This window comes from Penicillium atrosanguineum (genome assembly GCF_028827265.1).
Source record: "Penicillium atrosanguineum strain IBT 20685 chromosome Unknown utg000004l_segment0_segment0, whole genome shotgun sequence".
NCBI lineage: Eukaryota > Fungi > Ascomycota > Eurotiomycetes > Eurotiales > Aspergillaceae > Penicillium > Penicillium atrosanguineum.
In genome coordinates this window covers 427,254-454,614 of record NW_026623136.1, presented here as the reverse complement: position 1 = coordinate 454,614, position 27,361 = coordinate 427,254, and the positions used below count along the sequence as shown (strand labels likewise).

At 53.0% G+C, this 27,361-nt stretch overlaps 8 protein-coding genes across 8 annotated transcripts; 6 read left to right on the top strand and 2 right to left on the bottom strand.

The window, feature by feature from the left end:
* Positions 1–106: 106 nt before the first annotated feature.
* Positions 107–1,600, top strand: N7443_005471 (putative PHD finger domain protein; the record flags this gene model as incomplete). The annotated part of the gene is made up of 1 exon (XM_056885527.1): positions 107–1,600. One exon carries the CDS (start codon positions 107–109, stop codon positions 1,598–1,600), a length of 1,494 nt encoding a protein of 497 aa, XP_056740975.1.
* Positions 1,601–2,917: 1,317 nt separating this feature from the next.
* N7443_005470 (RPC34 RNA polymerase subunit family protein) lies at positions 2,918–3,982 on the bottom strand (the record flags this gene model as incomplete). Its single annotated transcript, XM_056885526.1, has 1 exon — positions 2,918–3,982. The coding sequence occupies one exon, from the start codon at positions 3,980–3,982 to the stop codon at positions 2,918–2,920; it is 1,065 nt and encodes a 354-aa protein (XP_056740974.1).
* Positions 3,983–4,362: 380 nt separating this feature from the next.
* On the top strand, positions 4,363–6,213 carry sti1 (Hsp90 cochaperone STI1; the record flags this gene model as incomplete). Its single annotated transcript, XM_056885525.1, has 4 exons — positions 4,363–4,427; positions 4,478–4,671; positions 4,722–6,010; positions 6,061–6,213. 4 exons carry the CDS (start codon positions 4,363–4,365, stop codon positions 6,211–6,213), a joined length of 1,701 nt encoding a protein of 566 aa, XP_056740973.1.
* Positions 6,214–7,906: 1,693 nt separating this feature from the next.
* On the top strand, positions 7,907–12,567 carry N7443_005468 (uncharacterized protein; the record flags this gene model as incomplete). Its single annotated transcript, XM_056885524.1, has 3 exons — positions 7,907–8,113; positions 8,167–8,229; positions 8,281–12,567. The coding sequence occupies 3 exons, from the start codon at positions 7,907–7,909 to the stop codon at positions 12,565–12,567; spliced, it is 4,557 nt and encodes a 1,518-aa protein (XP_056740972.1).
* A 2,480-nt stretch (positions 12,568–15,047) lies between these two features.
* On the top strand, positions 15,048–16,922 carry ugp1 (UTP glucose-1-phosphate uridylyltransferase; the record flags this gene model as incomplete). Its single annotated transcript, XM_056885523.1, is given in 3 exon segments — positions 15,048–15,213; positions 15,233–16,062; positions 16,077–16,922. The coding sequence occupies 3 exon segments, from the start codon at positions 15,048–15,050 to the stop codon at positions 16,920–16,922; spliced, it is 1,842 nt and encodes a 613-aa protein (XP_056740971.1).
* Positions 16,923–19,452: 2,530 nt separating this feature from the next.
* Positions 19,453–20,406, top strand: N7443_005466 (fungal specific transcription factor domain-containing protein; the record flags this gene model as incomplete). The annotated part of the gene is made up of 2 exons (XM_056885522.1): positions 19,453–19,751; positions 19,812–20,406. 2 exons carry the CDS (start codon positions 19,453–19,455, stop codon positions 20,404–20,406), a joined length of 894 nt encoding a protein of 297 aa, XP_056740970.1.
* A 580-nt stretch (positions 20,407–20,986) lies between these two features.
* Positions 20,987–23,521, top strand: N7443_005465 (sugar transporter; the record flags this gene model as incomplete). The annotated part of the gene is made up of 2 exons (XM_056885521.1): positions 20,987–21,511; positions 21,602–23,521. The coding sequence occupies 2 exons, from the start codon at positions 20,987–20,989 to the stop codon at positions 23,519–23,521; spliced, it is 2,445 nt and encodes an 814-aa protein (XP_056740969.1).
* Positions 23,522–24,274: 753 nt separating this feature from the next.
* N7443_005464 (uncharacterized protein) lies at positions 24,275–26,839 on the bottom strand (the record flags this gene model as incomplete). Its single annotated transcript, XM_056885520.1, has 1 exon — positions 24,275–26,839. One exon carries the CDS (start codon positions 26,837–26,839, stop codon positions 24,275–24,277), a length of 2,565 nt encoding a protein of 854 aa, XP_056740968.1.
* Between the last annotated feature and the right edge of the window lie 522 nt (positions 26,840–27,361).

Below are 27,361 nucleotides of genomic sequence, written 5' to 3'. Positions count from 1 at the left end.
TCTTTTTTGAATACGTTCTCATTCGAAATACCTGATACGTGCATCTCAAACCTTTCAATCATCTCCAATATCGTAGAGGCTGAGGTGACACCCTGACTCAGCAGAAATGGCTGACTCAGCGGGAATTCAACGTCGCCCGATCCTGCGATTGACCCTGCGCTCGAAGTCCGAGTACGAACAGAGCCCACAGACACTAGCTGCGGGGCCTATTACAGAAAAGAGTGGTTCAGAGTGGGAAGCCAGATCCTCGACCGAAAACACACGCAAATCCGACCGTGCTCTGTCTCGTGGCCGAGTTCCGCGATCACATCACCAGAAGGCGAAGCGTCCAAAGAAAGCCGTATCTCCTGTAATAATGGCGCACGGCGCGGAGGATTGCGCGACTGTGCTAGAGCAGTTCGTGCACGATGTGGCCAATTTGCCTCTTGAGATAAACCACTTGATGGAGGAAATTCAGGCCAAGGATAAGATCATACAGGAGTGCCGCGCCACCATCAACTTGCGCGACGGAAGTATCCAGAAGTTCATCAAACTCAACGGCAGCTTGACGCCGAATCCGAAAGAAGAGCAGTATAGCAAGACGGTCTTGCAGAATCTCGACCGCTGCGAGGCCCTCCAAAGCGAGAAGATCCAGCTTAGCGAGAAAGCATGCGTCCTTCTCGACCGACAGGTGAAGCGACTCGACGTGCGCATTCGCGACCTACAGAATGAAGGCCTCCTCTCAAATGAACCGCCGCTCCCTTCACTCTTCGACAAGAACAGCCAGACCTACCGCGACCCGCCGAAGGTTTTCTTTCCAGACTCCAACTCGAGCGAGTCTACCGCCTACTCTACACCTCTCAACCCGACCTCCGGCAACGCAAACCCTATCCTAGCTGCTGCCCAGCGCCTCGCTCAACAGTCAACCCCCCGCGCCGCAGGTCTCACTGCTCTGACAGCCCAACAAGCCGCCCGTAGCTCTGCGCCAGCTACACCAACCGGCTCCGCCGTCATGCATCTCCAACAAAGACAGCGCGAGTCCTCTGCTGGCGCAGTAGACAGCAAGCGCCGCCGTCTGAACGCCTCTCTAGGCACTCTCCCTGCAGCATCCTCAAACCTCCGCCAATCATCACTGGGACCCGGAACCCCCAAAGCCGGTACACCGGGCGTTAACCGCGCAGGAAGCGCTGGCCCACGCTCTACTGGCATCGTTAAGAAAGCGTTGACCAAGAAAGTCGCACCTCATCACCAAATCAAGAAGATCAAATCCTCAAACAAAGCCAGCAAGCGTTCCTCCAGTGGAAGCCGGCTCAAGAAGAAATCACCCAATGGCGACGGCGACGAAGATGACGATTCCATGCTCAGTAGTGCTGACATGTCGGACTCGGATAAGAGCGGCGCGGAGGATGACGAGGATATGGATGACGATGATGACGATGAGGAGGGTGCTGAGGATACTAAGGTTTACTGTACTTGTCGTACGGTTAGCCATGGGGATATGGTAGCCTGTGACAATGATAGTTGCCCGTATGAGTGGTTCCACTGGAAATGCGTGGGCTTGTCACGGGAACCGGTGGGGACGTGGTATTGTGATGAGTGCCGGAAGACGTTAGGGAAATAGTCTTGCATCTTGACTATTCCTATCTCCTTTTCTCTCTTGCTTTTGTCTTTTCTTTTCTCTCGCATTTCTATTTGTCTCTTATCTCGTGTGAGGCGTCGGCACGGCGTTGGTTCAGTTGATATACCCAGGCGAATATGACACTAAAGATTTTATATTACTCAAACCAACAACTACTTAGTCAATCTATAAACAATACTTACATCTCACATATTGCCGTTGCGGAAGCAAGCCTTATGCTTATAGATCCGATAGTGAGCGTGCGCTTCGGAAGCATCAGCCTCAGCCTCGAGAGGCTGAGTATCGGATCGGCTGACCTTCCAGCATTTCAACTAATCAAAGCCTTGAGTAGCTACCTCTTTCCGGAGGAACACTTGAAAGTACATGCCACAGTAGAGATCTGCCCATAGGGCCGTCAACCGACCAGGCGCAACAGGAAGCAACTCCAGCATCTACGACCGATTCAGATGGTGCGCTTAGCGCCAAAGTCCACAATGAATCTCCTCTCTAATCAAACCACCAGACTCTACCTCCGAAGTAAAATGTGTGGTTGTTGCTAGAGGGGACTGGTTGTGTGGAAGGGGTGGACTGAATGGTGGTGGAAGACTGATTCTGGGTCCATTACTTGGGCCGGTATTCCTCGTCATTTTTGCTTTCTACGCGACGATCAGGATTTTTATGCTTATCTTCTGGAAGAATGAGGGTTATATATGGACGTCGGGGAAGGGGCTGGCTCTTTTGGGTATTCTATCTTCTTGGTGTTGATTATGCCGGCCTCCTTCGAGTACAGTCCTCTCGAGGATTACAGGCTGTGCGTCTGAGTGGATGCACTTTCGTTATTCTTTACTATGGAGCAGTTTACGATCCAACGGGAACAGTCAGCCCAGACTGGACGGGAGCTTTTGGCTGATAACGATATTGTACGGTTCCTCTCTTTTCCATTTTTATACGGTTGAGTTCCATGGTAGATAGTGATACCAGTTGCAAAAAGTACAGTGTATTCATCTATCTGAGACACGTCTTCCAACATCTCATGCTTTTCGTGCTCACCTGAGTGTCACATTGTCTAACTTCCATATACGAGGTAGACATACAGCAACTGGGCAGCCAAAATCAAAAGTTACAACGCCATCGCTATGCACAAATCCCTTTTTGTGATCCTTCATTGTCCATGCAAACATGGGCATATTACATGCCAGTATCAGGTCGTAGGGAGACGAGAGGGTGAGAAACTCTCGTGACCCAGGCTTGGCGAAGTCCAGTTTCAAATCCCGCGCAGCGTTAGCATGCAAGGACGTTGAAACTTAAGCCAATGTACAATCAGAAGGCGAGGTTCTTCTCCATCCACGGATCGAAGTACTCGCAAGTTTCGGGGCTGATGGCGCCGCCGGGTGAGCATAGTCGGAAGCTGGGGCAGGGTCCGCAGGGAGAGTCAGTCATGCCATTGTTTTTTCCAGGTTCGTTGATTTGGATGGGCTCGTCGCCTTCGGCGGGCTTGCGAGATTGTTTTTCTTTGACGGCCTCGGGATTTTTGACGGATTTGTAGGCGGTACCGCTCTTGAGGTTCAGCTCGACGAGCTTCTTGTCGAAGCAGAGCATCTGGAGGAGTTGGATGATGCTCTCTTCACCCAGACGCACCGGGGTGATACCGGACTCGTTGACGGCGTTGGTGATCGTCTGCACGGTCGGGTAGCCCTCGTAGTTGAATGGATAGGGTATATAGGTCTTTTCGGTGGCTTCGGACTTGACCTCGGCCTTACCGGTGGCGGTCTTGATGCGTTTAGCGGTGCGACCGCGATCAGCCGGGACTTCGTACCAGCTCTTTCGGCTGACGGTGTACTCGATGTAGCCCGCAACACTATTAATGAAGTTGGCGTCGAGCACGCCGTCGGTGAACCAGGCTCCGCCCGTGATGTCTTCGCTTGGGGCTAGGCCTGCCAGCATGTACATCTTGCGGGTGGGGAACTTGACATTGTGCACGCTTTTAATGTAGTTCTTGCCCTCGAGCGACTTCAGGCAGCGATCGAGGATCGACTTGTGTAGGTTTGTGCGGGTTTGAATAGCACGCACCCAGATGCCGGATCGGGCGGTGGAGTGGATGACATTGTACACCAGGCCCTCGTCGGCGCTAAGGTTCTGGAGTTTGTCGGCATCTTCCCGGGAGATGAGCTTCCATGCGAGTCGCTCATTCTTGTCCTGGTGCAGTCGCAGTAATTTCTGATCGACTAGTTGCTGGGTGCACTTGAGGAGGAGTTGCGGGTCATTTTTGGGGATGATGTTGAGGCCCAGGAAGTCCGCCTGGTAGAAGAGGTGGTTGGTGTCGTAGGATTCCAGGCAGGCATCATAGAGCTGCGAGGCGAGCTCGCCGGTGTGAGGCTCGGCCATTGTTGGAGAAGGATTGGAGAGACTGTGTTAGGTCGAGAGGAGAGGATCATTGAAGGAGAGGAGAGGTCATGACCAACTCGGGCTGCAATAGCAGAGGTGAGAAGGTTAGAGAAGCATGGTCGGCTTTGTTCGTCGCCGTTGAGTCAGAAAATGAAGTCCGAGTGTGTTTTTTGGCGACTTTTTCGCAGCGGGGAGGCCGAAAGAGGTCTAGTGCGAGCGGAGCTTAAGTGTCACGCTTCGTCTGCCTCAGGCATCAATATGGTCTGCCGCGGAAATTTCGAGAAGCTCGCGGACGTCGGAGCTCATAACCTCATAACCTCAGCTCCTGTCTCATTGACTCTCACAATACCCCCTGTTGTTTTTGCATATTTTCATCCAACATGTCAGACGCTTTGAAGGCTGAAGGCAACAAGGCCTTTTCGGCCAAGGACTACCCTACTGCCATGTATGTTGCTACCCCACTTTATTCTGATGGTGATGTTAATGAGAGGCCAGTGAGAAATTCACCGAGGCTATTGCCGTCGATCCCGAGAACCACATCCTCTACTCCAACCGCTCTGCCGTCTATGCCGCCCAAGCCGATTACCAAAAAGCCCTGGAGGATGCCGAGAAGTCAATCAGCATCAAGCCGGACTGGTCAAAGAGCCAGCTCCGCAAGGGAGCTGCCTACCGCGGCATGCAAGACTGGTGTAAGTGAAGTAATACATGGTCGCTTGTTCTGTAGCTAACGAGCTGGTAGTGGCCGCTTATGATGCATACGAGGAGGCACTGAAGCTGGAGCCCGGCAATGCCCAGGCCAAGTCTGGTCTGGATGCTGTCCAGCGGGCCATCCAGGCTGAGGCTACGGCTGACGGTGTCCAGGGTGACCCCATGGGCGGTCTCGGTGGCATGTTCAATGACCCTGGCATGTACGAGAAGCTGGCGAACAACCCCAAGACTGCGCCTCTGCTAGCCGACCCCGAGTTCATGGCAAAGTTGAAGAAGATCCAATCAAACCCCAACAGCGTCGGCGAGGAGATCCGTGACCCTCGCTTCCTGCAGGTTATGAGCGTGCTTCTGGGTATCGATATGAGCTTCGGCCAGGATGGACCCTCCGGACAGGACTCGCCTATGCCCGATGCTAAGCCCGCGCCGCCCAAGAAGGCGCCTACCCCCGAGCCCGAGCCCGAGGACGAGGAGGTTGTTGCTAAGCGCAAGGCTCAGGAGGCCGGTGATGCTGAGAAGAAGATTGGAAACGACTTTTACAAGAAGAAGCAGTTCGACCAGGCTATCGAGCACTACGAAAAGGCTTGGGAATTGAACAAGGACGTCACCTACCTGAACAACGCTGGTGCTGCCAAGTTCGAGAAGGGCGACTACCAGGGTGCCATTGAGGTCTGCCAGAAGGCCGTCGATGAGGCCCGTGACCTGCGTGCCGACTTCAAGATCGTTGCCAAGTCCTACGCTCGTATTGGTAGCGCCTACGAGAAGATGGGCGACCTCACCAAGGCCATCGAGTCCTACAACAAGTCGCTCATGGAGCACCGCACACCCGACGCCCTGGCTAAGTTGCGTAACGCGGAGAAGATCAAGGACAAGGCCGAGAAGGATGCGTACCTCGACCCTGAGGAAGCCGAGAAGGCCCGCATGCTCGGTCAGGAGAAGTATAAGGAGGCCGACTGGCCCGGTGCCGTGGAAGCCTTCACCGAGATGATCAAGCGCGCGCCCAACGACCCCCGCGGCTACTCCAACCGTGCCGCAGCTCTTATCAAGCTTATGACCTTCCCCGGTGCCGTGCAGGACTGCGACGAGGCTATCAAGCGCGACCCCAAGTTCTTCCGCGCGTACATGCGCAAGGGCCAGGCTCTGATCGCGATGAAGGAGTACAACCGCGCTCTGGACACCTTCACTGAGGCCGCGGAGCAGGACGACGGCACCAACGCCCGCGAGATCGAGCAGCAACAGCAGAAGTGTCTGGATGCGCAGTTCAGCGCCCGCGCTGGCGAGACTGAGCAGCAGACCATGGAGCGCATCCAAAATGACCCCGAGGTGAGTCGACCCGATTGAATTCGTATCAATGATGTACTAACAGCTTTCAGATCATGTCTGTCCTTCAAGATCCCGTCATGCAGAGCATTTTGCAGCAGGCCAAGAGCGACCCGGCTGCGCTGCAGGAGCACATGAAGAACCCGCAGGTGCGGATCAAGATCCAGAAGCTGATGGCTGCTGGAGTGATCCGTCTGGGCCGGTAAGGGCTCACTTTACGAAATTGAAGACGTGACGAGCTGTGCAGCAGATTCTGTTTCTTAAAATATTGAGTTTAGCATGTATCTCATTTGATGATATGACTTTCAATGTTAGTGTGTCCCGTCCACAGGTGTAGATCTCAAGTGCGTAGTTCACTCGGGCCTCTTAGGTTTGCATTTGTACCTCGTAGATCAGAGGTCAATGTGTAGATACAAGAGTATAAATTATCTCATAAGGGTTTGAAAATTTACCTAAGCACATAGACGAGCACAATACTCCGTGCATAGATACCTTTGTGTACACCTAGGTTGTCCCTAGATGCAATGACACAAGTCCGCCTTCCTTGGAAGTTACCACGGGAAAGGGCTTCCATGGCCAACCCTTCACAGACAGATATTTCGCCAAGTCGAACCCCACCAGCCCACAGGGTCACACAACGCGAAAAAGCCAATTGGCAGATCTGCTTGGAGTACTGGGGCGGGCGGGAAAGTCCAGGCAGTTACGTTCTCTAGCTTTCTGACATGCTTACCAGAACTGATCCCGCAGGGTATATGACAGGTCAAATTACCGCAGACCGCCCAAGGAACTCAATTATACAAATTAAAAAGCCGACGACTGCAGTTGCACAGCTGATATCACAGCGCTAGAGAATTCTGGTGGAGAAGTGACGACTAGCACCGGATTTTCGCGAGTTGAGGCCGATCGGGCAATCGGGCGGGGGTGCTGACACGTGTATGGAGGTATAATGTAGCCCTGAGGCCCGTATCTGGATTGGTATAGTTGAGGGGTAGAAGGATATTGAATGTCGATGGTAACCCCCTAGATTTACCCCTGACGCTTGAATATGGGGATTCAATTCGACTCGGGACGGAGTCAGGGGGGAGGATAAGAGGGATCGTAATATGGTAGGGCTGGTTCTCTAATTTTTCCCTTTCCAGCCACAGCTCCACCTGGGAAAAGTGGACGACGCAATGGCTCGCCCGAGGTGACCGCGGGTCCCTATTCCGGCGCTGGAACTGTGGCGGTGCTACACTATTGACTCGAGTGGGTTTTCCCTCCTTTTTCTCCCTCTCAGAGAAGACTAAGAATACCATCGGTACGGATTGAATACGGAGGTACTAAGTAGTTATTGTTGGGTACTTTAGTTGTGGTCTGTAGTAGGCTCTAGGATGCCAGGGGCGAGGTGTATAGCCGAGACACGGTAAACACGATCGATATCAGCTCCGAGTACGTCACCGATCTGCGATCCGAGCTGATCGCTGCTTTTTCCTTCTTCATTTTGTACAAACTAAAGTAGGCTCCAGTGTATTATTAGGGTCTGAACCATAGATGAGCTCTGGAGCTCCTTGTAGCTTCCTGTATGGTATATTACCGCGCCCAGCCACAGGTGCCTCGTTCTTGACGCAAGCGGCTGGGATTCGTCGTCTGAGCTGCCCCAATCGCCGCTCTCTCCTCTCCTCTCCTCTTTTCTCCTCCATCTTGTACAACTTCACCCTGGCCTTCTTTTCAGTCCCGAGCCTTTACGCCCGTATGTGTTCAGCATCTCCCCTCCTCTTTTCCCCTCACGGTCCTTGTACCTGGTTCCGATCATTGGTTCCCTCGGCTCAACAGCTCTGACGTTTGCCTAGTCCCTCCATCAATAACCTACACACGACTCACACCCCCAGAGGCCCAGCGCGACCCTCGCCGACCGCCAACATGGCGTCCGTCGCCGCGGAGAAGACCGAGTTAAAGGAGGAGGGCATCATTGAGGCCGCGACTGAGCTGGCCCAAGACCCCGAATCCAAGGTCAACCCCGATACAGTGGAAGAGAAATTGGTGGAGGAAACTCGAGCGGCTGGCGCACCCGCCTACCAATTCGATCCGGATGCTTCTCCAGAGGACAAGGCCGCCGCCGCACAAGCAGTATGTAACCCCAAAGAGATCGTCAGATCGTACACTAACCATGACCGAACTAGCGGCTGCCGCCCGGTTTCCACCACGACAAGAAGCCCAAGGGCATGGCCGTCATCACGGACAAGGTAAGAGCGGTCCGCGCCCGTAGCGATAACGTCTGACTGATCTGTATGTAGGATGTTGGTAAAGCGGACTATGACCTTCCGCCCCCGAAATCCGCTACTGCGCTGCTGGCTGAGGATGCCAATGCCAATGGTGGCATGGGTGCCCCGCAGATAGAGGAGGATTTGAGGTGGGCGCGCAACCGTACTGGTTGGGCACCTAAGTTCGTGACCGAGAAGACAGAGGCCGACGATGAGGAGGGTACATTGCTCGATCACCAGACTTTCTTGGAGGGTCGTTTGCCTGACACGCTCTTTGGTGATTGGTATCACAATGCCGCCATCATTGTCTTCGCGTGCTTGAGCTCGTGGCTAATCGCTGCTTTGGGCGGTGGTGTGGGCTGGGTGCTTTTGATCATGGCGGCTTGCAGTACATACTACCGTACCTCAATTCGCCGAGTGCGTCGCAACTTCCGTGATGACATCCACCGAGAGATGTCCAAGGCGCGTCTGGAGACCGACACCGAGAGTCTCGAGTGGATCAACAGCTTCCTCGTCAAGTTCTGGCCCATCTACGCTCCGGTTCTGTGCGACACCATTATCAACTCCGTGGACCAGGTTCTGAGTACTTCGACCCCCGCCTTCCTGGATAGCTTGCGCCTAAAGACTTTCGTCCTCGGTACTAAGCCTCCCCGACTGGAGCACGTCAAGACCTACCCCAAAACTGAGCCGGACACTGTGATTATGGACTGGAAGTTCAGCTTCACCCCCAACGATACCATGGATCTTACTTCGCGCCAAGTGAAAGACAAGATCAACCCCAAGATCGTGCTCGAGGTCCGACTAGGCAAGGGTGTTGTCAGTAAAGGTCTGGATGTCATTGTCGAGGATATGGCTTGTTCTGGCCTGATGCGCGTCAAGGTCAAGCTGCAGATTCCCTTTCCTCATATCGAGCGGGTGGACGTCTGCTTCCTGGACAAGCCTGAGATCGACTATGTCTGCAAGCCCCTCGGTGGTGACACACTGGGTTTCGACATCAACTTCATTCCTGGTCTAGAGAACTTCATCAAGGAGCAGATTCACAACAACCTGCAGCCTATGATGTATGACCCCAACGTGTTCCCGATTGAAATTGCCAAGATGCTGGCCGGGAACCCAGTCGACCAGGCTATTGGTGTTGTTGCAGTTACTCTGCACGGTGCTCAGCAGCTTAAGAACGCGGACAAGTTTGCTGGTACTCCTGATCCGTATGCTGTCGTCTCTCTTAACAACCGCACTGAGCTCGGACGTACCAAGACTGTTCACGACAATGACAGCCCCCGCTGGAACGAGACGATCTATGTTATTATCACTTCCTTCTCAGATGCCCTCACCATCACCCCCTATGATTGGAATGAGTACCGCAAGGACAAGGAGCTCGGAGTTGCCTCGTTTGGTTTGGACAAGCTGGAGCAGGAACCTTCTCACGAGGGCATCTACCTCGAAGTCAACGCTAGTGGCCGTCACCGTGGTGCCATCCACGCTGATATACGCTTCTTCCCCGTGCTTGAGGGTCGCAAACTCGAAAACGGACAAAGTGAGCCCCCGCCCGAGATGAACACCGGCATCGCACAATTCACCGTCGAGCAGGCCAAGGATCTGGATGGAAGCAAGAGTTTGGTTGGCAAATTGAACCCCTACGGTGTTCTGCTTCTCAACGGCAAGGAAATCCACATTACCAAGAAGCTGAAGCGCACCAATAACCCCATCTTCGTGGATGCTTCGAAGGAGTTCCTGGTTACCGATCGCAAGAACGCTCGTCTGGGTCTCATCATCAAGGATGACCGTGATCTGATGGCCGATCCTATCATCGGCCGGTACCAGATTAAGATGACTGATATGATCAAGATGATGGAACAGGGCAAGCAATGGTTCCACCTCCACGGAGCCAAGGAGGGTCGTGCTAAGCTGATCTTGAACTGGAAGCCCGTTGCCCTGGGTGCTCTTGCCGGTGGTGCTGGCTTCGTTGATCCCATCGGTGTGATGCGCTTCCACTTCAAGAGTGCCAAGGACTTGCGCAACCTTGAGGCCATGGGCAAGTCAGACCCGTACGCCCGTGTTCTGCTTTCTGGTGTCACTCGTGGCCGCACTGTCACTTTCCGTAGCAACCTTAATCCCGAGTGGGATGAGGTTGTCTACGTGCCTATCCGCAGTGCTCGGGAGAAGCTGTCTGTCGAGGTCATGGATGAGGAGACTATCAACAAGGACCGCTCTCTCGGTTGGGTTGAATTGAACGCCTCTGACTTCGTGCGCGAAACTGAAACTGGCGAGTACGAGATCGATGATGAGAAGCAGGTTCTCAGCAATGGTCTGAGTATGGGTGGTTCTGGTGCTAAGAAGGGTACCATCAACTACACTGTCTCCTTCTTCCCCGCTATCCCCGTTGTCAACCCCGAGGATGAGGTTGAGGAGGAAGAGGAGGCCGAAGGCACTGTTGCTGGCACCGGTACTGAGGTCGATGGTGCCCCACGCAAGAGCATGCACTCCAAGTCTGCCAGTATCGATTCGAAAGCCTCCAAGGCTTCCAAGGCTCTTTCGAACGGCGTTACCAACGGCACCAACGGCACCAACGGCGAGACCTCTGGCCGTGCTAGTATGGAGACCACTGCCTCTCGCCCTCCTACCCGCGACTCTGACGCCACTTCCGTTCGTTCAGTCAAGTCTATTCCCAAGACCTATCTCAGTGCCGAGGACCTCCCCAAGCATGAGTCTGGATTCATCGTGTTCAAGTTCCACGATGGCCAGCTGGCTCACTCCAATGTGCAGCTCGAGGTCTTGATGGACGACTACATGTTCCCTGCGTACACCTCGGCGAAGATCCACTCGACTACCCTAAAAAACACCGACATTGGTGAGGCATTTGTTCGTGAGCTTGAGTTCTCTAAAATTACTCTGCGCCTGGTCAACAAAGACAACCACAAGGACAACAAAGAAGATAATATCGTTGCTAAGTTGACTGGTGATACTCTGCCTACGCTCCAGCGCATCTTGTACACTCCCACTGAGCTCATCCTTCGCTCGAACACGGGCCAAGTGAGCAAGGTCACCGTCAGCGGTCGCTACATCCCCGTGCAAATGAAGTTGGATCCCAAGGAAAGCATCAACAACATGGGTTCCCTCCGCGTGGACATTCTCGACGCCGCCGACCTGCCCTCTGCCGACCGCAACGGCTACTCCGACCCGTACTGCAAGTTCCGCTTTGGTGAAGACGGCGACGTTGTCTTCAAGACCAAGGTGCAGAAGAAGACCTTGCATCCCGCCTGGAACGAGTTCTTCGAGACACCCATCAAGACCCGTATCGATGCACAATTCCACGTCGATGTCTACGACTGGGACTTTGGCGACTCGGCCGACTGGCTTGGATCTGCTAAAATCGACCTGGAGGACCTGGAGCCTTTCGTCGGTAAAGAAGTCACTCTACCCCTGGACGGCAAGTCCGGCGCGATCCGCTTGAAACTTCTCTTCAAACCCAGCTACGTCGTTCGCTCCCGTCAGGGCTCATCCACCTTCTCCGGCACCTTCGCCGTGCCCGGCAAGATTGTCGGCGCCCCCGTAAAGGGCGTCGGCTTCGTCGGCGGCAACGTCGTCCGCGGCGCCTCCTTCCTCAAGCACGGCGTGATGCGTATCGGCAAGAAAGACAAACACGGCGACGACGCAGCCTCCATCGCCCCGTCCATCATAGAAGAGAACCCGAAACCTGAACACAACGGCAGCCTCGCCCCCGCTGCACCCCTTGTCGACGGTGACTCGTCCCCGTCAACACCCAAGGAGCACTCCCGCAACCGCAGCACAGCATCTACCTACGGCGACCGCCTTAGCGCGGCCGGAACAACCGGCCGTGGCGATGTGGGCTCCGCGAACATCACCATCGTCTCGGCATCAGGCTTCCCAGTCGGCTCGAACCTGCGCATCCTCGTCCGCATGGCTGGGAGCAAGGGCTGGAAAGAAGTCCACAAGACAAAGCCTCAGAAGGGTTCCGATGTTACATTCGATGACTCCTTCAGGGTGCCCCATGCTACCGCGGACGCGCAGTTCCAGATCCGTGTCTTCGATCACTCTACCTTCGGCTCGGATGGCAAACTAGGCCAAGCGCCTTTCTTCGTCGCGGACCAGGCCGATGCCGCCAATCAAGATAAGACTATTCCTATCGGTGAGGGATCTGTTGTGATTCGATCTAGCTTCGTTCCCTCTGAGTCTTCACTTCGTCCTTCGACTTCGCACTCTACCGCTGGTGGTGCTGGTGGTGATGATGGTGCGGATAGTCCAGCTAGTAAGAGGCGCAGTTTCTTGAGCAAGCGGAACCCTAGTGGATCGCATGCTTGAGGTACTTCCCTCGGCTTGACCAAGGGATAGTGAGGATGGTATATGAAAAAGACACATGACGGTTTATTGGCTTGCGATGTGATATCCTTATTTTATGCGTTGGTTTTGTTTTACTGTTTTAGTTCCCCTTGTGGGGATGTTTCTAGATGCACAGTGTTGTAGACCTTGGTCTAATGAACTGATTTCAAAATATCATTCCCAAACAAATAGAACTAATAGTAGAACTAGAGCTAAAATCAAAAGAATTCCCAAGACCTGACCCCGTACAAGCTCCCTTGGATCGAAGAGTCTAGATACAGAATTCCTAGATCCCATCTGTCAACTTCCCGGAAGTGAATATAGTGAAGATGTCTCCGGTCCAAGAGCAACCACCCTTCTGGTCAGAGTCTTGATGAACCATGACCTGGACCCATAGACTTAGTCTGAAGAAGTTGATCATCCGCTTTCATTGTGAACATCTAACGTAACGTTCCCACGAATCCCTCACCCGTTCCCCCTTTTGCGTGTACAGTCCAACGCACACGTAAGTGATGGAGTCGAGTATCCCCATTTATATCCCATCTGGTCCCCATTCTACCAGATTGAACATCTAAACCATTAATCGACATAAGACACCCCTTTTCAAACTCGAGTCGTCAATTCAATAGTTTGTTTCGCGAATAAACTAACACCCCCGCCCCTGACCCATCTAGACTATATTGAGTCTCTAAATATAAACCCCCTCAATCTATCAATAATGGACCGCTCCGGCTAGACGGGTATAGGTATAGGGCTAGACAGCTCAGGAACCACACCTTAACAAATCCCGTGGATGACGGCCCACAGATCGGGTACTCGGGTACAAGTGGACATTCCGCGGTTTGGGGTTTCGAGTCCAGGTACTTTGTGTCCGTGTCAAAGAAATAGGGGTCCAGTACCCTTGTGGAACTGGGAAATGTGTTGCCTGCACAGCCCCCTTGGGATGATCTGCGAGCCGAAGCTTAGTCTGGACGGAGTACTGAGTGCCTTGTGCGAACGGGAGCGGGTCTGTGATTCTACTGTAGGGTTTCAAGGTTTGGACCTAGCTGCAATATTGGGCTGGGTGTGTTGGCTGTTGTATTCATTTTGCAGAATATAGATTTTACCATTATAGTATTGTTACTATTAAGGGTCATTTAACAGAGAGGGGTACAGTAATTTGATATGAGAATTGTTCTATCCCAGACGGGAAAATTAGGAGCTATTTTGGTCGGCTTTGGTTCGGTGGAGGCTAATTTGCGTGGTGGGCCGAACGGGCTTGGCGGCAATTCTGGAACTTGTTTCATGGGCATGAAGAGCTTGGTTATGGCGTTGAGGTCGTATTGGGTACCCTTTGGTAGTAGGAGCTAGGAGTGCTACCATCCCACACATAGTTTACTTGTGTACTTCGTCGGTAGTGGAGTACCAGTACTTCGACACGGGCGTTTATCCATGTCCTGATACCAGGTGAGATAGCCCCGGGTACTGTACCTCGTACAGCTTACTAGTCAGATGAACAGCTGCAGCCTCCTCTCTCCAACTGCAACTGGGGATGGCCGCACGGTATGATATTATTAGCCCGCATCTACAGATAGCGTTCCGGGCAAAGCGTCCCGAGCACGAATCGGTATGCAACAACGTCCACGATGGCGACGACGGTGGGGCCGGGGGCGTCGCCTACCCACTGGAAAAAAAAAAAGGGGGCCGAGTCCAGATTCTCTGTTTTGGCCAGTCATTCTGGAATCTGCGTGGAATCTGGGCTATTCCCCACGGGTGAGTGTTCTGCCAGACCCCGACGGGAGTGGGAGGGTTATGGGTTGACCGGGGATTCTCCGGTGGAGAGACATGTCTCTGGCCGAGACTAGCTCACCGAGAATTGAGAATCAAGGTCGAGGGGGGAAGCTGAGTTTGGGGATGGGGGCTCCCGACCGCTCCAAAGTTGCACGGGCCGTGATAGATGTCCGTGTTGACAGCTGCGGGACTGGAACTAGATGTAAGACCAGACTGGAAGTGGAAGTGGAATTGGAATTCGGGATAATTAAGGAGAATAGGAATACTAGGGAGAATAGGAGCAGACGGAGACGGATACGGACACACGATAACATAACAAGGTGAGACATGTCCATGTTCTGAACACAGAAGAATGCGATAAATATCACGTTACTCCCCCACCTCCCTTTCTTCTTCTTTCTTGGATCTATGATCATCTCTTTGTGATCTTCATCGTGGTGAGTACCTTCCCTTCAAGTCCTGCATGTCCCAATTGCCCCAATTGCCCCTCAACGGTGCCCCAAATCCCAATGACGGAAGTTTGTCGACATGCACCGGTAGAGTGGCTTTCCACCCGAACTGATCGACAAGCTGTGGCGACCCCTCCTTCTCCTGTTTTTTCTGAAGCTGGCCACGTTTCCTTTTATTCCTGGCTTTCCCTAACTTTCTCTCTTTTCTTTCTTCAGTGAAAAATATCCCATCTATCCTTCACAATGGCCTCCAAGGCTCTTCCCACACACCTTCGCGCCCCTGCGAACGAGGCCTCCGCTGGTTCCTTCGAGGGCAAGCACCATGGCAAGTCCCAGTCGCACATGGTAAGTGACCACGATGTTGAGAGAGAGAGAGGGGGGGGAGCGAAGCGGGAGTGGGGTGTGAAATGTGAGATGTGAGATTTGAGATACGAGACGAAACCAAATGCGGCTTCGTTTCCGTGTTTATCGTGCTGGTGTTTACGGGTCGCTCCTTCTGAAGCTGGTTGCGCCCTTGGGCCTGGTCTTCGCGGCTTGGATCTCTCTTATCATCATCATCACCATCTTTGCTTTCCTGCTACACCCTCCTTTCGATCTCATATACTCTACTCTATTCATGGCGCCCCCCGGTTCCTCGCTAACGAAACACCCGCAGGCCTTCGAGAATGCCTCAACCAGCGTGGCTGCCTCGCAGATGCGCAATGCGCTGAACGCCCTCTCCGATTCTGTCACCGACCCCTCCGAGAAGAAGCGCTTCGAGGCTGAGATGGACAACTTCTTCGCCCTGTTCCGCCGCTTCCTCAACGACAAGGCCAAGGGCAACGCCGTCAACTGGGAGCGCATCGCCCCTCCCCAGCCCTCGCAGGTCGTCGGCTACGACGAGCTCGGTGCTGAGGCCTCTGTTGAGTTCCTGAACAAGCTCGCCGTCGTCAAGCTCAACGGTGGTCTCGGTACCTCCATGGGTTGTGTCGGCCCCAAGTCCGTCATCGAGGTCCGTGAGGGCATGTCCTTCCTGGATCTGTCCGTTCGCCAGATCGAGCACCTCAACCGCAGCTTTAACGTCAACGTTCCCTTCGTTCTCATGAACTCCTTCAACACCGACCAGGACACTCAGTCCATCATCAAGAAGTACGAGGGCCACAACGTCGACATCATCACCTTCAACCAGTCCCGCTACCCCCGCATCATCAAGGACTCCCTTCTCCCCGCCCCCAAGAGCTTCGATTCTCCCCTCCAGGACTGGTACCCCCTGGTCACGGTGACGTCTTCGAGTCTCTGTACAACTCCGGTACTCTCGACAAGCTGATCGAGCGTGGCATTGAGTACATTTTCCTGTCCAACGCCGACAACCTCGGTGCCGTCGTGGATCTCCGCATCCTCCAGCACATGGTTGACTCCAAGGCCGAGTACATCATGGAGTTGACTGATAAGACCAAGGCTGATGTCAAGGGTGGTACCATCATTGACCAGGACGGCAAGGTCCGCCTGCTCGAGATCGCTCAGGTGCCCAAGGAGCACGTCAACGAGTTCAAGTCCATTAAGAAGTTCAAGTACTTCAACACCAACAACATCTGGATGAACATTCGCGCTGTCAAGCGTGTTGTCGAGGAGAACGAGCTCGAGATGGAAATCATTGCCAACGAGAAGTCCATCCCCGCGGACAAGAAGGGTGAGGCCGACCAGGCCATCTACCAGCTTGAGACCGCTGTCGGTGCCGCCATCCGTCACTTCAAGAACGCCCACGGTGTCAACGTGCCCCGTCGCCGCTTCTTGCCCGTCAAGACCTGCTCCGATCTCATGGTCGTCAAGTCTGATCTTTACCGCCTCGAGCACGGCCAGCTGGTCATGGACCCCAACCGCTTCGGTGGTGTCCCCGTGATCAAGCTCGGTTCCGACTTCAAGAAGGTCTCCGACTTCCAGAAGCGCATTGCCAGCATTCCTCGCATCGTCGAGTTGGACCACCTGACCGTGACCGGTCCCGTCAACCTCGGCCGCAACGTTACCCTCAAGGGTACCGTCATCATCGTGGCCACCGAGGGCAGCACCATTGATATTCCCCCGGGTTCCGTCCTGGAGAACTGTGTTGTGCAGGGTAGCCTGAGAATCCTGGAGCACTAAGCTATAGTGTCATGGACACATTGATCCGGGTATTTTGTCGTTCTGGGAGGTGCATTCGTGGCTACGGAACTCTATGGAGTATGCAAAAGATGTGCTTGTATTACATTACAATAATCCAGCGTCTGTTCTTTCTTTCTTCGGCTGCATTGGGAATCGCGGTCTTTTCTTCCAAGTACTATTGTTGTCCAGGTATCCGAGTCAATGCAACCCATCCGCTTCCAATTAAGTGAATCTACAAGTGCCCAGTATATTCAAATGTTTAATATCGGTTTTGTTCAATTTCACCATGTTTAATGTTGGTTCAATAAAACCCCGCACTCGATGTCCACTGTCCACGTGTATAGACGACAAAAGCCCAACTAAACACCCCAAAAGGTAAATTCACGAGTCACGTGCCCGGCAGTAATCTCCGTCGATACAATACCACTCCCACTTTGCCAAAACCTGTTCCCCTCGTCAATCCTCGAAAACTAGCGTACAAACTAGCATTCCTGCGGCTAATCGACGCTCAATAAAGCCGGCCATTAAGGGGGGCCTAGTTTTGCCTCGGCCGTGGCATCATCCTGTCATCAGCCTTGTCAGGTAGCTCACCGGCCGCACAACACCAACACGATAGGCGGAACTGTGCTCCTGATGACTCTTGCAAACGTCATCCGCCTCTTGAGGCAATGCCTCGCAGGGTGGCTGTTAGTGCCAGGGGCCATTGACTACCGCAGGTGATGTTATATAACCTAGCTCTGCGGACCGGTGTATGACAATCGACCATTCCTCATACTTCTGATCTGCTTTGCACAGATCCTCTTCTTTCAGCGTCCGCGCATTACCTAGGTATTCTTCGGTTACCATATATACATGGTAGGTCTTGAAATCACTAGGAGTTGTCAAACAACCTTGGAATAACGTGATCCACACTCTCGCCGCCGCCTTCAAATGCTGGAGGCGTCGGTGTCACAGTCCCACCTTGAGGCAGTCCACACTCAAACGCCGCAAAGCGTGAATCGGTTATCATTGCCGCCGTCGTCATTTCCCGCATATAGCCACCATAGGAATATAACCCACATCTGCATCTCATCCACCCCCGGCCCCCACTCCCCTACATCCATCCCAGTACATATAATCCAAATACCGTTGAACACAAACTCCCCGCAGAGTTGGCACTTGGAAAGGCTCAAATACATCAAACCAAGGAAATGACCGAACAACGCACCCTTCCCTCCTACTCCCCTGTCTCAGAAAGCCCCCCAAATTCCCACCATTATACCAAGCCAGGTTCCACCTCCTCTTCTTCCTCAAACCCATTTCAAAAACGCGTCTCAACAGCCTGCCTAGCATGCAAGAAATCAAAACGCAAATGCTCCGGCTCTGCACCCTGTGCAAACTGCACTACATTTCATCGAACCTGCATATTCGACGAATCCCTCGACCAGCGCCGCCGCGTCGCCGCAAAACGAACAGCAGATGAACTTTCCTATCATCGCGATCTCCTTGATGATCTCTTCCGACTCGTCAGATCGGCCGATCAGCCTACATCACTTGTCCTACTTGATCTCATCAGAAGGAATGCATCGTCTAGTGAATTGCGATCGTATATCGATCGCACATTATCAGCTTTTGGTTCGAATAACGGGGATTCGAATACGTTGGCGAAACTCGAAGACGTGAAAAGTGTTATTAGTGTTGAGGATCCAGAACCTGCGTTTCGGAGTAAGGTTATGGACATTCATTACCTTTGTGATGAGGCGCCGGTTAAGGTTCCTGTGTGGCCTTGGACGAGTGTTAGTGATGATGAGGGGCTGGTGAGTTATCTTGTTAGTCTCTATTTTACGTGGGGACATCCTGTCAATACATTTGTTGATGAGGGCGTTTTCTTGAGACATATGGTTGCTGGGGATGTGGGGAGTTTGTTTTGTACTCCGTTTTTGGTTAATGCGTTGTTGAGTAATGCTTGTGTGAGTTCTTCCTCTCTTTGTCGATCCGGTGGTTGTTTGGGGGTTGAGATGAGGGTGGTGGTGGTGATGGTGAATGCTGATTGATGCAGTATTTCTCGGAGTTCTCAGAGACATATGTCGTTCCGGGAGATATTTCGTCGAAAGGGTGTGCGTTTCTTGCTGAGGCGGAACGATTGAAGGGGGAGTTACCTACGCAGCCGACTTTGGCTTCATTGCAGGGCATGTTGCTTATGTATGAAAGGTGTGCTTGAATTCAATTGAGATTCATGGCAATGGCTGATTTAATAGATACGCATTGTCTCGCAATGACGATCTCGGATATAAAACTCTCCACGAGGCCATTCGCATGGGCGAGGCTTTAGGGCTGGTTGGTGATAGAGGCCCGCGCATTGCCTCGGAGCAGTTGTCAAGGGATATGGACTCTTCGTGCAGGAGGACGGCTTGGGGGTTGTTTAACATCGATACGTGAGTTACTACGATCTACATCTCTTGTTATCGCTTTTTGAGGCGATGCTGATACTAGTGGAAATAGCATGGTTCATACTGGTTTTTTGCGGCCTTGTCTCATTTCGCATGTCAATATGCCCCGCCCTGAACAGAACCAGGCGCATGATCAGTGTGTTTGGCGACCTTACCCAACACACCGTGAAACACGTCCATCGTATTTGAGTCCTTGCTTTGATGAGGCGTGCAACTTGTCCACCATTGCGCGCGATATCTCACGCAGTATGTTTGCAGAGGAGAGGCTCAATTTCCATCAGTTCGAAATGCATCGGCAGAGTCGGCAGGTGCTCTACGAGCGTTTGAATCGATGGAATGAGCTTTTGCCTGAGGTGTTCGAGGATAGGTTCAAGCCGCCACCGCATGCCATCCTTTTGAAGTGAGTTAATTTATGGACTGAATTTGAATTTGAATATACAAATACTGATTTCAATGTTAGGATGCGTTATCATACTTTGACTATCAACTTGTTCAGCTGCATTTCTGATCAAGTCTCAACCAGTGAAGCACCCAAGACTCCCGAAAGTCCCGCCAGACACACTCCCGAGTTCAAGAACAATGCATGGGAAGTCGCGCAGTCAGCAGCTCGCAGTATTGCAGCACTTACACGCCTACTTCGGCGCGAATACGGCGTCAGTCGCGCGCATCATTTCGCAATGTACGCAATCAACCTTGCGCTATTTACAATGCTGGAACAAGAATCTTTCGACCTCCTTGATCCAGACTTCCTTGCGCTTGCAAGCGCATTCTCTGTCGTGGCTAGCCGATCGGCACTGGGACGTAATCTGTTCCATATCTTCCGACAATCTGTTCGAGCTAAGGCCCAGGGAAATAGAATCCGAGGCTCGGACTCTGTTACTGACGATCTCAAGGATCTTTTCGATGAGGGATCCTTGAATGAAGGCCATAGCCGGTTTGATGGGTATGCAGATGGTCTTGAAAAGCTCAATCAGAAAAAAAAAGTACAATGGCATCGGGGAAGACGGACAAAGTCTCCAGGATTACCCTGGCCTTGGCCTATCCGACATGCTTGATCGCTATGAAAGCCTGAGTTTGGGCAAAGATGATGTTCTCTCCGAGCGACACCGCCCATCTGGCTGTTGAGGTCATACGTGATCTTACATACTGAGAAGCTGCGATCCTGCTGGCCACCATTACGAAATAAAGAAAGAAACGACGATCCCGCTGCTGTGGAGCAATCTGTTATCCAGATGTACCAATCACTGGTTGAAGATATTAATGATCTAGATTGCCTCGTTCTTTGCCTTGTACTTCGTGGGTTGGTCGAGGTCCAGGGGACTGACGTCAAAACTTGTCGCAGGGCCGCACGACCCACAACCCGCTCGCAAGTGGCAAGTCGGATCCCCCCATCTCTTCTCCGCATGATAAAAGCTATGGATCTTTTCCAGTCTTAGAAAAGAAAACTGCACTGTGCCCGGTTCTAAGCAAGTTTAAACCGGTCGCTATGAGCTCATTGGCGGTGTCGCCCTGGTCCAGACTTAGATGCCCCCCCCCTCCCCCATTCGAAGCTAAGAACCGTTCCCATTGAACGCCATTCGAAAACTTCGTCACCTACGTTCATGATTCTGCGACATATACGAAACCGCCAGCGTCATGAATTCATCCAATGTATTGGGGGATTCTACGCCCGACACCAATACCTCGGTGCCTTCCAGCCACACCGGCCCGTTATGGCTTTCATCTATGAGCTCCATGTCGCCGCCGCCGCCGGAGAATATCTATGGCCAGAACGTATTCTACCCTCCGATGCCTGCAAATCGCTCGTGGGAGAACCCTTCCGCGTCCCCTAGATCGACCGCGCGCCTGGCAGATCCGGCAGTGCATAAGGTCGCTATTCCCCGTCTTGCGGCTCCTACAGGCATCCGTGGACGACGTCGTTCGGCACGGGCGTGCGAGGCTTGTCGAACGAGAAAAACTAAATGTGACGGTGCCAGACCGACGTGTGGGCAGTGTGCTTATCATAAAAATCGCTGCGCCTACGAAGATGTGAAGCGCGTTCGCGATCAGAAGATGCTCGACGTTTTGGCGCGGAGAGTTGATCGGTATGAAACATTGTTGCGCAGTTTGGAGGGAGAGAGTGATCCGGCTACGACGCGGAGGATTCGGAAAGCGCTGATGGTATGTTGATCGGATGCGAGCTGGAGATCTTTTTAGCCTGTCATCTTCTATATCGATTGGCAGACATTAATAATGCGGTTCTCGACCTAGGCCAAGGATGATAAATCCTCAAAGAACAATGTCGACGATTCTGACTCCGATTCCTCCATCGGCTCTCTCGAAGACGTGGACCTAGTCGATGAGGATATCAATCGAAACGAAAACACTCGCGCGGCGGGGTACTTTGGCAAGAACTCTGAAATTGCGTGGATGCAACGCCTGGAAGATGGAATAGAGAACGACAGTCGACAGCAATCAATCGCAACCTCGCGGTCCGAGAGCACCAGTGAAACGACATCCCGTCCGCAAGAGAATGTCGTCCGAGATACTCCCATAGCCGTGATGAACTATCATCTCGATGATCTGGATATACCCATTGCAAAGGATGTAGATCCCTTCCTTGTGCCGCCACGCGAGGTTGCTGATGAATATCTGAACGCGTATATGGCTTTCGTCCATCCCATTTTCAGTGCTGTTCGAAAGCCGGCTTTTATCTCACAGTATCGCCAATTCTTTGATCGATCGGCTAAGCCGCCAAGAAAGTGGTTGGGCATTCTTAACATGATATTTGCGATCGGGTGTCGATACTCCAAACTCACGGGGTTCACTAATGCGCCCCATGGGAATGATCTAATATTCCTGTCCCGAGCTTGGAAGCTGGGCATACAGAGCAATGTTCTTCTTGAGCATACAGATCTTCAGCAAATCCAGCTGGAGTTCTTGGTTGCGGTCTACCTCCTCTGCCTAGGACAAGTCAACAGGGCATCTAAGTTCTCCGGCTTGGCCCTTCGATCCGCCCTATCCCTAGGCATTAACCTCCGTCTGACAGACGACCGCACTCATAACGCCTCCAAAGAAGCACGCTGTCGCCTATGGTGGTCCATCTACTCCCTAGAACACCTCCTAACCTCGATGCACGGCCGGGCCTCCGGCGTTGGCGAAAGCTTATGCTCTGTACCCGCCCCCATCCCAATCGAAGAAGAATACTTTGAGCAACCTGACGTCCAGCGCCTCTTCCACGACCACCAAGCACGCGAAGCCCAACTGCGCGCAACACTCTTCGACACACAGAACAACCACTCATCCCAACCTAACTCATCAACCTGGATCTCACAATGCGTCCCATCCTCCTCCCTCTTCTTCTACTACCTCGTCGACCTAGCCCTAATCTCCCAATCCGTCCTTAACAAAGTCTACAGCATCGAAGGAGTCCGCGAAGGGACCTCCCAAACAGAATATCGTCTCCAAAAATTTTCAACCCTTATGGACCGCTGGCTCGCGAAACTCCCTTCAAATTACCAATTCACCATTCCCTCCTCCGGCCCCTGGCACCTCAATCACCCAAAACTAGACGACACCTCCGCACCTTACGTCCGCGAATGCATCTGTCTAGCAATGTCCTACTATTCCTCCCGAATCACCCTCTGCCGCCCATGTCTCTCTCACACCCAATCCCATAATTCAAGTGAATCCGGCTCAAACCTCCGCTCTGACATGGCTACACAATGCCTCCAAGCCGCATGCGCTCTCATCTCCATCCTCCCTGAATCCCAAGATATCTCCTGGCTCGCCCGCGTCACGCCATGGTGGAGCATTCTCCATTTCCTAATGCAAGCCACGACTGCACTCCTACTCGGCTTATCAAGCGCCTCCGTTTCACATAGTTCCGCATCCGCGTCTTCTTTGTCCATCCCGTTGAATGGGCAAGATCTCGCGGCAGTGATCGTTGAGACTCGCAAGGTCTTCTTCTGGATCCACGCTATGGCTGCTGTGGATCCTGCGGCTAGACGGGCTTTCTTACTCATTGAAGGCGTTATGAGGAGGATTGCGGGACCGTTGAATCTGGACTTGAAGGAGTGGCCTTCTTCGAAATCTCTGGCGACGTTTGGTGCCGATGGGGCGGCGAGGATGGAGGGGTTGGATGAGTTGGTTGATTTCGAGGGGACAGGGTCTTTTGGGGATGCCGAGTGAATGGGCTGGACTGATGAAAATGACAAATGACAAATTATCAGATAGAATGGCGTTTCGGTTTCTGTCTTGACTTATGGGTTATGCGTTACATGCTATATCTGGCTGGCGTGCTGTGTATTATTTGCTATGCTTGATGCTTGATGCTTGACGTCTTACGATTAATGATTTTGACAGTGAACCTCCAGAGATTGCCCTGGTTGATAAAATTAACTTTTTCGGTGTGTTTTTTAGCCTTGGAAATGTTCAGTACATACTATGTCCCAACCTTTAAATGTCTACGGGTTGAATTAGAGGAGAGTGATTAGCTGGTGAAATAACATCCTCTTTCATCACCTGGGCACGCCCCTATATCTAGAATTGGAGCATTCGAACCGGAATGTCATTCTCCACGTCCCGAAGTTATGAGTTAAGAATGCCCGCGGGTCTAGATAGGTTTAATCTACTAGTTTTTTTGACATCTAGGACCGAGAGAGATGTCTAGAAAGACGTATCCTCTGTAGTAGGTTCAACAAGTCTTGCTCAATTAGAGTATGTACTGTAACATTAATATATATAACCTCCCTCTTGGCTCGAATGAAGTATAACATAAAGCAGAGTGCGTAAGGATGCCAACTTAAACGCTCGAAGATTGATACCAGCAGAAACACCACTCATATTATAAACATATAAACGGGGAATCAATGCTCAGCCGCGATTTCATCGGAGATAAAAGATAACGCCGCAAGTACCCGGGGAATATGATGTTGACATTGCTCAGGTTGGCTGGGGTTGGAGCTGGACTTGGAATGTGTGTTGGTGCTGGTGCTGGGGTGCGGGTGCTGGGGGTGCGCGACCCTGCTGGACGGGAGTTCGTTGACCCGGTTGGGGTTGGGTCTGCTGGGTTTGAGGTTGGGGGTGCCCATGGACGGATTGCGGGTGTTGCAGTTGTTGCATTGGTGGCATTTGCATGAAGTGGGGGTGTTGAGGGTGTTGAGAGCGTGGTGCGTGAGGTGGGAGTTGTTGGTGCATCGGCATGTGTGGCATTGATATCGGCAGGTTCGCTTGTGGGGGGAGCTGGCCTTGTTGTGCCATGTGGTGGCCGGGTTGAGGGGAGAGATGTTGACTTGGTTGTGGTGTCATGTGCTGAGCGTGCGAGGGCATGTGGTGGCCCGGTTGCTGCTGCATCGGTTGACCTGGCTGTGGACGAGCTTGAGTTTGCGAGAGTGGCTGGCTCTGCGGTGGTAGATGCTGTCCTTGAGGGTATGGTGGTGTCGGGCAAGGACGCTTGCGTGGGTCATTATCAACCGGTGCCGCGCGCTTCTGAGCCATGTCTGTGTCCATCTGGTCAACTGGAGATTTGTTCTCCAACTGGGCTTGATCGCCACCTGCAGCTGCTGCAGCCGCAGCAGCCGCGGCGGCGGCAACGTCTGCCTTGCGAGGCCTACCCCGCGGCCGACCGGTGCCGGCTGGCTTCTTGGCTGTCGACGGCTTCTTCGGCTTTGGTGGGGGGAGAGGTTGCCCGGTAGCTTGAGCCCATGCGATCTGATCCGCCTTGCGAGGACGACCCCGCTTCCGCTTCATAGGCAGCGGAGTGCCATCTGGGCCAATGATAGGAGTTTGGATGCTCGGAGCAGTCGGGGTCATGTTTGGCGTGAAGGAAGCTTGTCCTGATTGAGAAGAAGGAATCGGTTGACCATTTGCCGCCGCCTGCGCAGCCGCGGCAGCTTGCCTGGCCGCGACTTCCTCTTTCCGTGGCCGTCCACGTTTCCGCTTTGGGAGTGGTGTTACCGGTTGCTCACCACCGGTAATCAAGGCAGAAGTCGCCTGTGGCTGCGCCTGCCCGTTTTGAACAGGGGTGGTGAGTGGTACGGTGGAAGGAGCGCTCTGCATTTGAGTTTGTCCCATTGTAGGTTGAACTTGAGCTACGACCTGGGGAGTTGGCTGAGATTTGGCACCAGGAGGTCGACCTTTGGGCCTTGACATCTTCTTCGGAGCAGGACTTGGCTCTTCGCTTTTGACGGTTCCAGTCGATGCCTGGGTTGCCACAGACGGTCTTTGCGACTCAGCCGAAGGTTGTGAAGGTGGCTGATAGTGCTGGAACTGCGCTTGTGATTGAGGGAACTGAGGTTGCTGAGAAGGTTGAGAGAATTGAGGTAGCTGTGAGGTATACTGGCTCTGAGCCTGGGGTTGCGGATGATATTGATGGAACTGGGTTTGGGTGTGCTGCGAGAAAGGGGAATGTTGCTGCTGGTAAGGATGATGCGCTTGAGCTGCTTGTAGCTTTTGCATCCTTTGCTGCTTCAGGTGTTGCTCAAGACGCTGCTGTTCCATATGTTGCTGCTCCAGTCGTTGTTGTTCAATACGCTGCTGCTGTTGCTGTTCAAGGCGCTGCTGTTCCAGGCGTTCTTGCTCCAGACGTTCTTGCTCAAGACGCTGCGTTTCAAGTCGCTTCTGTTGCTCGGCCGTTTGCTGCTCCTCCATCCGCTTCTGTTGTTCCAGTTTCTGCTGCTCAGCTTGCTTTTGCTGCTCTATACGCTGTTGCTCAAGGCGTTGCTGTTCCATACGTTGTTGCTCCAGTCGTTGCTGTTCCATACGCTGTTGCTGTTGCTGTTGTTGTTGCTGTTGGAGTTTCTGCTGCTCTAACCTTTGCTGATGCATACGCTCCTGCTGTTGTTGGAACTGCTGATGTTGCCTTTGTTGCAACTGCTGCTGGGTCTGTTGAGGAGACTGGGGTTGCGACTGAGGTTGGCGTTGTTGATAAATAGCATTCATGGATGGACTAGCCATGGAGGGACTGCCAGAGGAATGATTCTCTCTCTGGTGGAGTCCGACCCGGGGAAGCCCGTTCAACGCCTGCTGTGGCGATGGCATGTTCAAGCCATGCTGATGAGGCACGCCCGTGGGTGGACTCATTCCCGGTTGTCTCTGTAAATGAGCCATGGGGTTATAGCCGCGCTGTAAATTCTGCAGCGCCATAGGGTCTTGATTCCTAGCCATCAAGTCCGGAGAGCTTTGTGGCGGAAATTGACCGGGAAATTGCGCAAAGCTAGTCGTTGTCGGATACCCTGCAAGAGAACCAGAGGTCGGGGCCATCTTGCGCAAATCGGGCGACTGCGATGCAAAATGTTGCTGCGGCTGCGCTCTGAACAGCGGCTTATTTCCTGGAAATGGACTGCCATGTTGCGGCAAATTCGGCGCCGCGGCCAGCGACGGCGACGGGATATGCTGGCGCGAACCACCCAAAGGATGTTGCGCTTGAGTAGTTTGCTGTTGCTGCTGCTGTTGCTGTTGAGGTTGCTGCTGCCCAGGGTGAAATGGTTGACCCCCGTATGGCATCATTTTCAATGATGTGATGTAGCTTTTGCCGTAAGCGGTAGCAGATTAGAAGCGCTTTCTTCCACTTGGGCTTTTACCCAGGCGCAAGCGAGCACCGTTAGAGAGACCTAAGAAAAAAGAAGATGCAATCTAGAGATCCAGAGACCAGTCGCGTGGCCAACGATATCACGGTCTGAAGTCCACAACCGGCTGGAGCGCGCCGCGTGTTTTGTTTGTTCCGAGTCACCCAGGTGCCAAGGCAGCCAGGCACTAAGGCAACAAGACACCAGGTAAAATCCAAAAGCGGCTTAGCGGCGGAGACCGAGTACCGCCGATTCCGAGGTCAGCGCAGGAGAAAAATCGCCAGGCGCACACGAAAGGGGGATTCAGGGGGGGACAGGCTGGCACGATCGGGCGATGCGCTCTAGCAGAGTCCAAGGTCCTGAACGAAAACCCTCTGGGAGATGGAAGGGCACAGAGGCGGTCGATCAGGGACCAAAGTGGATGTCGCTGGGCTGGATCTCTCGATGGGAGGAAAAAATAAAA